At 30.8% G+C, this 15,161-nt stretch overlaps 1 protein-coding gene across 3 annotated transcripts in view; it reads left to right on the top strand.

Annotated features, from left to right (window-relative positions):
- The window catches only part of LOC134721513 (SNF-related serine/threonine-protein kinase-like), a 37,866-nt gene that overhangs the window by 5,089 nt on the left and 17,616 nt on the right, over window positions 1-15,161 (top strand). The window contains exons 2-5 of one of the 3 annotated variants that reach the window (XM_063584588.1): window positions 1,459-1,600; window positions 9,221-9,430; window positions 10,011-10,181; window positions 14,151-14,216. In XM_063584588.1, the coding sequence (XP_063440658.1) occupies window positions 1,459-1,600; window positions 9,221-9,430; window positions 10,011-10,181; window positions 14,151-14,216 (589 nt within the window). Of the gene's footprint in view, window positions 1-1,458; window positions 1,601-9,220; window positions 9,431-10,010; window positions 10,182-12,371; window positions 12,828-14,150; window positions 14,217-15,161 lie in introns of all 3 variants that reach the window. The other 2 variants (XM_063584587.1, XM_063584589.1) reach the window with 2 other exon arrangements.

Genomic DNA, 15,161 nt, shown 5'->3' with positions numbered 1-15,161 from the left:
AACTGAACACAGTTAAACACAAATATCAGCATTTTATAGCAAAAGTTTAAAAGTGGTCTAATTTTAATAATGTCATTTCATTACTCTTTTAGGAAATGGAGACTAAAATATTACATTATAATGCAATATAATATTTTCTTTTTTTTAATGACGAGTCCCTGGACTCGCCTTCAAAAATCCTTAGCGAGAACCCTGACAGTATGTACAGAGTACAGATCTAGAGTTACAGAAATGAATGGATGGACATGTACATTAAAAAAGGAACTTTAAATTAAAAGGAACCTTCAAATTCATGATTAACTAAAAACCAGGGTTTCAAATGTACATGTAGCTTATAAATAATAACATCATTTAAAATCTGTCTATTTTATTTAGACCCTGGAGGAGTCATGTTAACATTTATATAAAGACACTTCAAATAATAATTGATATGTCTTCATGGGAGTTCTTTTAAGTTCATGTACAGATTAAATAAAACTAATCCTAATCTTATTGTATTACAAAATGCAACAATAAATGTGTATGCACTTTAAAAATAAACATAGAAAAACATTCATAGTCTTACAGAAGCCTTGTTTGAAACCTGTCCAACATTTTGTTATTTTGAGAATGAAAAGTATAAAAATATATCAACTGTAAGCTGTGTGGTTAATAGACAAACCAAATGATCTACATAACTACGATTACAGGATTGAAATTTTTCTAGATTATCAACATGATTAAGATCTTGTTATGCTTTTGTTTTGATGAAGATTCTGGTTTGCCAATCGGATGAGTTGGATTTGTTGATAACTGATAAGTTGCACAAGGTTTACTTCCGCTGCAATCATTTACATTGTATAAAATATTATAAATAAACTTGGTTTACATGGTGAACTGACAGATCTCTGCATTCCATTAAAATCTTTATGCAGCAAGAGTCTTTAATGTCAGATCTGCACCTTAACTGATCATCAGATGGAGTTACATGTACATTGTAGACTGCAGGTTAATGGCATGTGGAAAATGATACATGTACATGTATAAATACCAAAATATGTGTGAAAGCGCTTTTACTAAGATCTGACACTTTCTATAATAAAATCTGATACATCCAACAAAAGTTAGTCAGGTCAAACTAATAAATCATTTATAATAAATGTGCAATAAGTGAATAACCTTTGGAATTGCACTCACAACATTTACTGATAAACTAGAACACATAAATTTTAACATTTGCAATTTACATTTATTTTAATCCCGAGTGTGAACATGCAGGTGTTCTTTATTTTTTTAAGGGGGGGACATGTTTGATGTTGTAATTGCTACATTGTATATATACATTTGTACATTTCATATTCCTATTTTCACTTTTCCCTCATATTGACATACCTGACACAATATAATGCAACTAGCGTGTGCTCACTCATGGAGTAAGATATAAGTATGTTTTATACATTCATATTATTTTTTTTTCAGATGTATGGAGTTTAGGAGTAATTCTGTTTATGTTGTGTTGTGGAGAGCCACCATTCCAAGAAGCCAATGATAGTGAAACATTAACCATGATACTGGATTGTAAATACAAAATGCCAGCACATGTATCACAAGAATGTAAAGAGTAAGTCACAAAAACACTCATACTATTGGTCTATTCTCTATTTTGTCTGTCTGTTCTAAGTGAAGGTTTAGATTTTGAAAAGGGTAGAAACCTTTGTCAACCAAGGTCATAATATAAGTTATATGGTTTGCTACTGAGCCCAACTGATCCATTCATGGAGGGTTAATAGTGAACTGTTTAATACATTTATTGCACGGAGGACTTTTCCTGCCAACTTTTGTAAAAAAATAAATAATGAAATACAATAATATAAACAGATGACATACATGTACCCATGAATGTTAGACATGATGTCATGAACTACCTATGGCTATGCAATATACTAACTCCATACAACTTTAAAGGGGGGTCACCACTGAACAATAAAACTTGCTGTGATGTAATAAGTCGACAACATGTAGATATATACTGTACTGTATGAAGTGTAGGGATCAAATTAAGTGCTGTACTCCATATGGGTTTTGCTCACAAAAGTACTCTTTAATTGCATACAAATATTATATATCTGGACTAATGTATTCTGATGGGTTACCAATTTTTGTGGATTGTGGAAAATTGGTATTTTTGTGCATATTTGATATTGGTTTTTCAAAATTCTGCGAACAATCCTGTACAGAAAATTTATCCAGTACATGTACAATGTATGCATACTGAAACCATTTGATAGTGAATGTGTCATGCTATTTACAGGGCTATTTTGAGAATGAATTGTTATATGTATTCAAATCCAATGATAAACTAGATACATATTATTATAAATTTGATATAGGAATTCAATTACACATGTTACAACATTGTTCAACTATGAATGCTTTCAGGACTATTTGTAATATATACTAATTATGTGTATACTTGTTTATCTTCAACAGTTGTTTTGCACTTTGGTCATTGTTGGCAGTACCCGAACTTGTTTTGTTTGATTGACGATTTAATGAATATAAATTTCAACCTATAAATAAAGTATTTGAAAAATAAGTTTTCATGAAGTTTGTGACACATGGCATAATTACCACTAAATATCAACTACTGATTGTTTTTTTTTTAAAGAAAGACTGTGTTACTCACTAGATTTCTTTTGGCCATTGATAAGTCTATTAGGATTGCTGTTTCATTTACTTCTATACATTTGTTCTCTGTATCTTATCTTATTCATGTTATTTGTCCCCTACACTGATGAAGGGGGCTTTAGATAGGCAATCCATCCATCTGTCTGACTGTTCATACCCCAGTCTGGCAAATCAGTTTCCACACTTGTTTCTTCATGCTTGAAGATGTTAATTTGATATTTGGTACATAGTTTTACCATGACAAGTAATTACAGGACAAGTTCAAATTTTTGTTCTGATGACAATCTGGTCTGATGATTTTGTGCAGGGTTATAATGGTCCTATATATTAGAAAAAAAAATCACACAAATAATCAGTTTTTCACACTTTTTTGCCACGCTTGGAAATATTGACTTGATATTTGTTACATGTATATGTAGTTTACGTCATGACAAGTTATAGATTATATATAATAATGTTAGCAATTTGTTCCAGTATAATGAATTTTAACTGGTTGGGGACTTAAACTAAGTTAAAGGTTTTGCCATGTGATACTCTCAGAATGCTTGTTCTAATTGAAAATTTTGAATTAGTTGAATATTCCGTTGCCCTCAGTATGTAATATATCATTTACATGTAGTATATGTACAGAACTATACTGGATGAATCATTGAAAGCCTGAAATAGACTGGTGTTAAAACATGTCCAGGACATTTCAATGTTGTACATGTACATGTATCATTTAGTCACTTCATGATCTAACATTGGAAGTAACTGACATGCCTTTCATTTTATACATGTATTTTCAATTAGACAAATAGATCGGTATATTTTTATGTCACACCTACATGTATACATATATCTACCACTGATGTTTTAGATATAGCTGTGACGAGTGAAGATTGGAATAGGACATATTAAAAAGTCCCCATCCCTTTTGATTATATGTATACGTACTAAACATGAAAAAAAATATTTGAACTTTGGAATGAACATAAATGTCAGAAACTCAAATCTGAATTTTGAAGAGAAATTCAAATGTTTCATATCTAGCCAATGACCTGTCACCATGATGACCATTCACAACAAAATTCATGGTGGCAGTGTCAACAATTTGTTAACCTTTGCAATTGTGATTAGGTCATTTTGAGACAACCCCTCATGGTAAATCAATTCAATGGCATACATTTTTAAAGAGTGCATGATGTTACAGTCACCATCAACAGTTTTATGAGGTTTTTTTTGTATTTCATTGAACCAAATTTTACCCAGTTTTCACTACATATATGTATAATGTATGTATATGATCATAAAATTATTTCCCAGCTTTGACTGAAAAAACGATATATTTCGATAAATAACAAATGTATAAAGTCCAAGATGAAGGGAGTTACCCATACATGTATATATGGATATATATCATGTATATATGAAATTGATTATGAATTTAAAGGGTTTAATTTTCCAGATCATTAACAGATATTGTATATTTATAAATTCAATGACAACAAACATTATATATAATTGCATGAACTGACACAGTTATTTTCAGTACATGTATACTGCTATTTACATAATTATTCAGGCCAAACACTGTAACAACTTTTCAAAGATCAAATTATTTTCCATCTAAACAATAATCATGATAATTCCCAGGATAATAGTACAACATCAATTTGATGATGAATTTCAGAAATTTAAGCTGATATGTGATCTCTCTCCTAATAGTTGATTCAGATCAAAACTGATCTCTGTCCTGACATGGAGTGATTCCTATTGATATAGCCGGTACTTGGAGATTATGTTCAGTTGTACTTCAGGGATTATTATATCTTGAGTACAAATTTTATATTCTTGATAACTTAGTTTTTAGATTGTTATTCATTCTTTCATTGGTAGTATTACTTTTAGAGTGCGTAGAATGACATCCGCATTTAGATTATAAACACCTGAAGTGTGTGTAAATATGTATAAACTTTTTATATATATAAGGAGTCAGGACTCAGCACCATGTTCTTTGCTCTTACTTCTTTATATGTTGCCCATGCATGCTTAGTGGAAAGTACTAAACATTGATGTTAAAATCTTTGATTAATGACACCCACTGGGGATCAAAGACATCAAACCCTCAACTTCCTGCAGTGGAGGTGAAATGGTACTTAAGCCCAACAAGGTGGTTATGTCGTTACGAAATTGTCCTCCTTCATATACATGTCGTCCTGAATATGCATGAAATATTTGCCACTGGATTTTAAGCAACCAACAATCAATCAATCATATACATGTAATAAAGATGTGTCACTTGATGCTTAGCATCTACCAACAGATTGAAACCCAGGTGAACAGACTCTACACATCTCCCTCTAGTTCATACATAATGTTCATATCATTGATATCAACCATGATACCTGATGAATGAATGAAATAAAACTAGAATTGAAATTCTCAGTTAATATCATGATTCTTATCTTGTGGAAAATTGGCAAATATAATCTTTTTGTTATGCAATCATTTTAACAATTTATTTGCAGACAACTTGCATGTAATAATAAGACAAAATATTTTTTATGATGTTGTTCAAATTAAAGCAGTGAATCAGAACTAAGTTAACATTGTGATAATAAAAAGCATGTGAAAAGCTCTTACAATTTCCTAATCTATGAGAGGTAAACAACTAAAGTGGTTTTCATGGAGACATGTCTATATCCCTCTATAAGCATTATAAGTGGTGCAACATTAAAAGTTTATGACAGACTGACATGCAGAAATTTTGTCACACAATAAAGATCATCAATAGGTGACAGTTCAATATATGTCTCCTAAACATTCGAAAAATGCATAATTATATCTAGCTCTGGCAAACTAATTTGCAAACCCCTTCATTGCATAACACTAGCACACTCAGTAGTTACAGGCACTTATATGAAATCCTTGTTCTTGTACAAATGTACATGTAAGATCAGCCTGATAATATAAGTGCTTGAAACAGGCCTGTAGCCAGGATTTTCCACAGGGGGGTTTGTTGGACTCACAAACTCGACTTTAACAGTCACAATTCCAACAGAACATTGACTTTAACAGTGCTTATTTGTTTTCAATGGGGGTTTCGTCCGAACTCCCCTGGCTACGGGTATGGCTTGAAACAAAATATTTGATTCGTAAAAATGTGTCATTTTCAATTGACCTTGAATTCCTGATATGACAACTTTGAGTCAATGATTTCTATCATGTCTATACGAAAATAAAAATAAGAAGATGTGGTATGTATTGCCAATGATAGAACTATCCACCAGAGTCTAAATGAAGTGAATGTAAGAAACTTTATTCTTCTTTCTTTTTTTTCCAAGAGAAATGTTACTATTGAAGTACTACTAATGAGACTTCCTGATGTATTTTTGATTGACAATGATTCAATAAAAACCTAATTGTGTTTGTTCTGCTGTCTTGGGAACTTGGTAATATATGGTCAGTAGTTTGACATTTACCTAGAAGCTCTTTCCTATTTATTGTTGATTTCCATTACTAATGATAGGGACAAAAGACATTTCCTGGTGACTGATAATTGATTTGAGACAAGCAGACAAACTGTTACTAGGATAGTATGATAATCTACAGTTATTGATTCACAAAGTTTGCTCAAAAGAAACTAGTAATGCAAGTTGGGAATAGTAATAGTTTACTTAGGTTGATTTTATGTTCGACAACATATCAATCATTCTGCAAAGATTTTCCCAGACATTTTACTTAGAAAGGCAAAATAATTTTTCTCATTATACAAACTATTCATTGAATACCTTATTTGTAAGAACTCTAGGTACTAAATGTAATGATTTGATAGCTGTCTTCACACTTTATACATGTTTATGTTACATTATTCACTGTTAGTGTCAACATAAAACTTAATTTACCAAATTTTGGATCACTTTGACCTACATTTCAGATTTAGATTGGTAGGACCTGTGTTTATAAGTTTTACTGGGGATAGGTCAAAAAGTGGTCATATATCCGTCACCATGAATTGGGGGTTCTTCTGATATGAAATGTCACCATAGAATTTCAACACTTTTATCATAATACAAATTATCTTATAAAATCTATAATTTATAACTTTATAGTATAAAGTAACAACTGAAAGCTGATGCATATGGTGCTCTGATCAGAACCTACATGTATAAGAACACTTGATTTTTTGTGTGTCAAATAACATTGTGCAACAACACATTTAACTGCTTCTGAGACTACTTTTCAAACTAGACAATGCTTGTCAGGGACTTACTATTTAATTTCTGTAATTGTATATAATTGATGATATTTCTTCACAATTACTGTTTTCCTGTGTAATTTAACATCATTTTAATGCAGTGAAGGAACTGCCAGTCTTTATTCTAAGCCATATATTATGGCCCCGCAGCCGATGTTTCTAAAATTTCTTACGGGTCTTACTCTGTTTAAATCTACTGAGGTCTGAATCTGTAGATTTGAAAGTTTATCAAGTAGACTGGACCTCAATGGTTTATTACGTAGTCTAAGACGTTCATCTACAATGATCTACTACTTACATGTCAACACAGCATGAAGTTGTGAGTCTGAACCCCCTTATGATTTTTATTGACTTAAGATTTACCAATTTTCCTGCAGAGTACTAGTACTGTGGCTTCCTCAATTAATAAAAGCTGATCACAATGTCAATGATATTGCCAAGTTTTAAAAAAGTGATTTTAAACACCATCAACCAAGGCTCCATGTTGAAGGCCATGATAAACACCAACAATCAATCATGTAACACCAAGGCCCCATGTTGAAGGCCATAACTTGACCTATAATGGTTAATACTTTTATAAAATGTTATTTGGATGGAAAGTTGATTCATTTGCACTCATACCACATCTTCCTACATGTATATCTGATATCAATGTAGTTGAAATAGTTGGTTAAAGATGAAGCATTCATGTCTTATAGACACTTGATATATATATATAACTTTGTTGTACAATATATGTTTGATTGAGATGTACATGTTCATGTCATGGATTCATAAAGAACAACCTTTTAAACTTTCACGTAATCATAATTTAACACTTTTATGGCTGCAACACTTAAATGCTGGGAGATTTATAGAAGAATAAGTCTTTGAAACTGAAGACATATTTTCCAAAATCAATATGTATTTTCCGGTGAAAGATATAGATTAAAAGGAAAATGTTTCAGACATGTTTCCATAACTCATTGTAATTTTCAATTGGATGCAGCTTAATTAAAAAGACTTTTAAGATAGAGGTTTGCATGGATTTTCTCTAATGGATGCAAGTTGCAAAATTCAATATCACACCAATTGTTTTAAGTGATCAATTCTTTCTGTCAGATTGGGTTTTTAATTTGAAATAAAATTTGTCAATCCAATTTTATTGAAATTTACAACTTGAGAATATTAGATCTGGAATTAATGGGACTTTTTTGCTCTTAATATTTTATTTGTTATGCAAATTAATGCTTTAAATGCAAAAGATGTTTTTTTTTTTTTTTTTTAGAAGAATTCTGATGAGTTTGAAACTGTTCATTTATTATATATATAAATCCAAATGAAATATACATCGAATTGATTTACTATTGAATGTGACTGTTAGTACAGTTCAAATAAATATGTCATTCATACTAGTACATTGGACTGTTTGATATGTTTAATCCAGTGCTTTCCTGGCCTGAGTTCCTGCAGTTTTTGAAGATGAGAAATTAAGTTTTCTGTAGTGGAACAGTACATTTCAGAAATGAATGTTATAAATCGATTATTTGTTTGAATTGAATGGCAGGATGTCTTCAGTTGTTACATAGAATGTCATATCTGATTTTAACGAAGTGGTCATAGTTCGTTCGTTTCATTATTTACAGTGTGTAAGCTTTTGTCAAACGTTGTAGGCAGTTTTAATGTGATAGAGATCTACAATTATTAAATGTAAGAGTTGATCGATTAAGTATTTCAATGGGTTTAAATGAAAGTTTATTTGAAATTCTAATTTTAACATTCAACACCTAACTGATACTTTAACATTTTTTGATAAAGTCCTATTTTTCAGTCCAACAAATTCGGATAAATATTCAACAAATTTTATAGGTCAAGCTGTTCTAGTGGTTGTGTATTGGTGATCATTTGTAATTGATGCTGTCAGATACAAACTCCCATCTTATTTGATATAATATTAATTCAAATCATCTTTTCATACACTTGCACACTTTGTTCAATTGACTGTAGTTGCTTGATCCATTTTACCTTACCAAAATGTGTAAAATAGGAAGCATGACTGGAGCCGCCACCCTCTTTAGGTCAGTGAGCGGTCCCCCCCTTATGAAAAGTTCTGGATCCGCCAGTGGTATCTGTGACATTGAATTCAATCAAAATATGTTTGCTGTGATAAAAATATTTGTCACTGGACGTTCAGTCATGTCAGTAGCAATCAATCAATTTTACAGAAATTAAAACTTAAAACTAAGAGTTTAAAATATTTTCTTTAAGGTAACTACAGCCACTTTTATAATATATTGAGTACAAATTGATTATTTCTTTTTAATTCTATTTCAGTTTGGTTAGCATTATGTTAAAAAGAGAGCCATCAGAAAGAGCAAGTTTAGAAGAGATTTTATGTCATGATTGGTTACACATGCAAATGGAGGATATGCCACCACCTGCATTGCCACTCATATCACGTGAACATCTGTCGGAAGAAGATCATAATTATTTAGTGGAAAAAATGGTGGAGGGAGAAATAGGAACAAAAGAGGAAATATTAAAGTATGCTACATTGTATCGTGGTATTTTAGAAATATAATGTAAAAGATTGTAAAAAATCAGGTTCTTTGCTCAAAAAAAATAATCTTGTCTATATACCGATCAGTCATTCATACATGTATGATAGAAAATGAGAATTGATTAGACATGTTAGAAGTATAAATTGCTTTCCAAATGTTTTTAGTTCCAACTAAATTGTAAATATTGTAAATTGTCCTTGTAATTTTACAACATAAGATAATCTAGAATTAAAAGATTCTATAATACATGTGCATTGTTTGACTTTCCATGGAAAAATGGGCACCTGTTAACGTTGCATTTAATGATTTGGTATCAACAATTTCTACATACAAGCCTTAGGAAATTTATATTTTTGCTTAGCGCTTAAATTCACTTCACTTGGACAACTTTATACCTACCAAAATTTGCACCATATATATTGATAGTTATAAAAGATTATGTAACTAGTATTTGATCTACTTTTTAAGTACAGAGAGTAGCTGCAGTTTAGAAGGAGGTTGAATTAGTTAATGGAGACGCTTAAGGAATTATAGTATGAGTAAAATCAAATTTCTCTTTGTAGGTCTATAGAAAAAGATGAGTATAGTCATATAACAGCAACATACTACCTGTTGGCGGAGAGAAAGTTAAAACAACATCGTCAAGAACTACAGAACTCGCTGTCACAAATAAGGAAACACTCAGCTCCATCTAGTGGTAAACCACATTTGGAACCCCTTGCTCTTTCACCTCGGTATGTGTATTTGCATATAGTTCGTGATTTCTTTGGTTTTATATTGTGAAATGTTGTTTTATCCTTACTTTTCTGTAGAAAAGCTAGTTTTAAAGTAGTTTCTCTTTCTTAGTGACCAAATCAATAAGGCTATATAGTAAAAGAAATATGTTTATATTGAATACCAGTAGATAAACACTATAAATTTTTGTGTCTGTCATAAATAAATCGGTCTGCAAACACAAAATGTCATGGAAAAAGAAATATCCTTTGGTTTTAGTTTAATGAAAATGCATTGCCAAATATTGTATGTCCTGCTGAATTTTGAACCTTTGCCACAGCAATTTTTGAGTGAGATTATTGGTCACTCTTTTTCAGTGTATCCAACAGATTTTAACAAAAACCGAACACTTTTAATTGGAAAATTTGTTGAATTTCAGAGGTAAATCAAAATTTATGCCACGTCAAATCAGCAAAGTATTAGAAGACGCTTAAATAACATGTAAGCTCAAAGTATATGCGATTGCTTCATTTTAATATGAATGTGTAGTATAACATGGTTTGTAAATATAATACATCTGCTGTTTTCTGTTTTGATAACTTAGAACTCATTTTACATTTGGAATAATCTTTCTGCGTATGAGTATTTAGTAATAGATAAAGCTGGAATAAGACAATTTGTCTTTAAGAAGGATGTAAATACTCAATATTGAGAAATATTGACATTTAAATCTAGTGCAATTCTAGTTCTCTTGTATCATGAGGGAAAATGAGAATTCAATAACTAGTGTCCTTGGTCTGAAGAAAATAATTTGATTGAAATTGTGGCTAGAATATTATTAAGACTTTCATCTATACTGCTGACACAGACATTTTACAATACATAGTAATTCTTATAGTAGAAGAGCAAATGATTGGAAAATATCTGCAGATGTTGACTAATAAGAAAATATCCATTTAAGGCGCTGACAAGTCAATAAACGATGATTATATTTAAATAGGAGGTTGACCATGCAAATAGTCCAAAGTTTTCAATAAAGTCAATAATTAACCAACATATGACCATTGTCCTTTCAAACATCGTTCTGTGCATTTTGTGTTTGTAGGACTGCAGACAATATTGTTCCTTTCTTTCTTAAGGTATCTGCTTGATGGAATACCCATATAGCCAACCATATTATATACATATATATTGTTCTTGGGAGTTTCCATTAAAACATACATGTTACCTAGGAAACGACTGTTAAAATAGGGTCACCACTTATATTGAATCAATTTTTGAGACCTGCATACATTTTAAGCTTGTACAACATGATTTTTCACACACACATATAAAATGTGTGGACAATTTAAGTGGTCTTTCAGGGTCCCATGTATGTGTTAATGGAACTACCTTTGGTCTGACAATTATTATTCCAGATATTATTACAAGTATTAATATTACATATACTGTATATCTTTCAACACTGGCTAAATGTATACACATAAAAAAAATTAAAACAAAAAACAACTAAATAATTAAGTAATGTTTATTGTTTTGGTGGATATTTGCATCTTATGAAATAATTTTTACCACCTTTTAATAGATGACTTAGGTATTTTATCTTGTAAGATTTTTTTTATTTTGCACAAATAGTCACGATTGCACAAAGTATAAACTATTTACATATTTTTATTATAATTTTTGAGCCATTTAGCAGTGCTATTAATTATTTCAGTTTTCTTCTAGCTTTGGTATGACTTTGGTGCTAGGAATTCTGTTTGTTTATCACCATTCAATGAAATAGACGTATGCAAATCACATAATCTTGTTGTGACTGACACTGAAACCCCAATACATTATACATGTTATAAATCAAATTACTTCAGTCAGACAAAATTTATATATTCTCTTGGTTGTTGAATTATGTCAAAGTTGATTAAAACTGTTACAAATAGAATTTTGGTTTTGCAATTAATTACTTTTTAGAAAAACTTCCAGTTATTAAAGAACTTTTTGCTAATGTTTCATGCAGTGCAGTAACTCAATCTATATTTAGTTTAAAACAGACAACGATAAATAAAAAAATAAATTAGTTGCCTTTACAGGCTTCTTTCGATAATGTGAATTTGACATGTTTCTATTTCATTCAGATTTTCACACTCATTCATATTGTATCTCATTTTCATACTTGCTTTATATTTTTTTTTACTTTTTCCACTTTTTCAAAGACCGGAGATACATGTACCAGGGAATAGACTGTTGAACTGTCTTTTAAGTCCAACCTTTGAAGAGCCATGTAGTTCACCCCAGTCAGATTCAAATCAAAATCCTTTCGTCAAAAGTTTGTCAGGAACTATGACTCTTGATAGAAAGTCCTCTAAAAGAAAGATTAAAATTAAGCCTCAAGGATCTAATCGATCACAAAGGAGCCCAAGTCCCAGGAGTATTTTTCGCAACTTCCAGCCAACCTTGGGAACTATTCATGATGCAGGACTTTCTCAGTCTGAGGAATCCCTAGTCACTAAAGGAGTTGGAAAAAAGGGTCAGCAACCATTGACGAAAATTCAGATTCTTAAGCATTTCTTTGAGAGAAAGGTGGCCGAACTTGTTGGAAAAACGTCCACTGCTGAAAAAAGGACGAATCTGTTTAAACAGGTCACCTCTTCAAAGAAGCCAAGTTCAGAGTAAATATCTTTTGGCATGCTACGTTTTTTTAGTGTCAAAATTGATTGCGATTCATTTTTGGGTTTTATTTTAAGGCTTTTCACAATAACCAGCATGTCATGGGTCAGTGTATTTGGTTTATTTTTGGAAGGAAGATTATTATTTTGAGATTAAGCCTCTCCATCGTGTTTAGGTGAATGATTAAAGCATGATTTAATAGCTTTGTTTACTTCCTACTGAATCAGATATCAATCTTGTTATGGCTCTAGATAACAAGGAATGGCTTTTATTTCTTCCTCAACCTGCCTGCTTCGTTTGCATGGATCATTTGATCACAGTTGACTTCATCATTGGTAATCAAGTGTTTTTACTAAAATTACGTTGTTCTTGCTAATAGGGTATGGCTTATTTGTCAAAGTCTTCTACAATTACACCTACAGAAAGAATAAAAAAACATAAAATTGTTACTGTCATGACTGTGTCTGTTAATCAATTGAAATGAAAGAAGAAGTAGTAATTTGCAAATGTTGCAAATTAATGATGCATTGTCGAGTGAAATTTGTTTTCTAATATTTAGCAATTTTTCATGAAGGCATGACTTTTTTAAAATAACAAAAAGATGTACTCATGCAACTTAAACATTTTTGTAAATTAAAATTCATCGCTTATAATGAAGTAGAAAAAAAAAGCTGAATACAATTTTCAATTTCAAAGATGATCTGGTATGTGTAACTTTGAATAAGATTCCAATGCATATTTATACAATTAACAATTTGCTAAGCTATAAATGTGTTATTTGGTTTTGTAGACAAGCTTTAAAACATATTTCTTGCTGTTGGATTTCATACCCAATACTGATCAATGATGTTCAGTGAATTTTTACCCTGACAAAAAACAAACCTGGTTAAATCTAGACATGTAAATACATCTCATAAATATGCAATTGTAGGATTTTGTTCCAAGTATTAACTGAGCAATGTTACTAATAAATTATATTCATTCGTTTTCAAGGCAAAACAGAAACTGACCTAAAATTTTCTCTTTCAGCAGTGACTGAAAAAGGGGAAACCTAATCTCCAGAATGCCATTAAAAAACTTATTATTAATTTTGATATTTCAGTATTTTTGGTCAAATTGGGTAAGAAGAAGCTCTCAGAACTCATAAAAAGGTTATGCTAATTGTCTTTTATTTTAGTTTTCAGTTCATATTTTTTCGAGAAGATAATTGAATAGAACTCCTTTTCAGCATTTCTCTTTCAGTATTGTATATATATATACTTCTTTAAATTTGTTATACATTTGGATATAATGGCTCTTTTTTTCCTATTCTATTATTCTTAAAGGACCAAAGCACGTAGTGTTAGTTGCCAAGAAAATCATTCAGCTTGTGGAAATATCAAATATGATTGGTAATGACAACTTCATGTAGCTTTCCTTGTCATGTTGCTTAAAAAGGAAGTAGAATTGGTTGAGGGTTTTCATGTCTCACCACTAATGTTGCTTCATTTGTTGACATTATGCAAGAAGAAAGAACAAATAGTATTAACTGCTTTCAGCACATTTTCATAAGCTTAGTTGTGTCCATTGGAAATGTAATTTTAAACGTATTTAATGTCATGTCCTCACTAAAGATGTACCCTGTAATTATAGTTTGTGCAGTGCTGTAGATAGAATATACTAATACATACTACATGTTCATGTTTTTAATATATATAAAATGTTTAACATGATACTATTATAATTGGAAAAAATGAAAGTCCACAGTACACACAAGGTGCACTAAATATTGTTGCCTACTGCAGCTCAGGATGTGAAAATGCTTGGTTTCCATATAAAGATTCTTTGAGCTCCTTCATGAAAAAATCCTCTTGGTTGGCTTACATTATCAAGCTCTAACCTTTAAGGGTAAACATTGTTTGAATTTTAACCTACAATGTCTGGGATCAAACTAAACAAACAAAATGCTTCTTTTATCATTTTAACTGAAAACAAAATTTTGTGAAGAATTTTTGAGAATTACATGTACTGGTATTTATGTGTTTTTCGTGATAAATGATTGTTTGTTATTTCTGGAAGACTGTTTAGACTGCCAAAAGTACTCTTCAGTATACTGATGCCAGCACTAAAGAAACATTTGATTGAATAGATAGGATTGAAGGTTCACTTTGTCTGTTTATTTGTACAAGTTAAAATCTAATGTTAAAAATATGAGCGAAAACCTTTCCTCGTTTATAAACTAAAAATATTCTTAATTTGACTCATAATTTCTATTATTTATCACATTGTTATAAAGGTAATTATTAAAATCGTACACATGGCAATTTGATACATGTGACTTTGGATAAAATTGATCA

Source organism: Mytilus trossulus, chromosome 6 (genome assembly GCF_036588685.1).
Source record: "Mytilus trossulus isolate FHL-02 chromosome 6, PNRI_Mtr1.1.1.hap1, whole genome shotgun sequence".
NCBI lineage: Eukaryota > Metazoa > Mollusca > Bivalvia > Mytilida > Mytilidae > Mytilus > Mytilus trossulus.
Note: the sequence above shows the minus strand (reverse complement) of the source record. Positions and strands in the feature narration are given on the sequence as shown.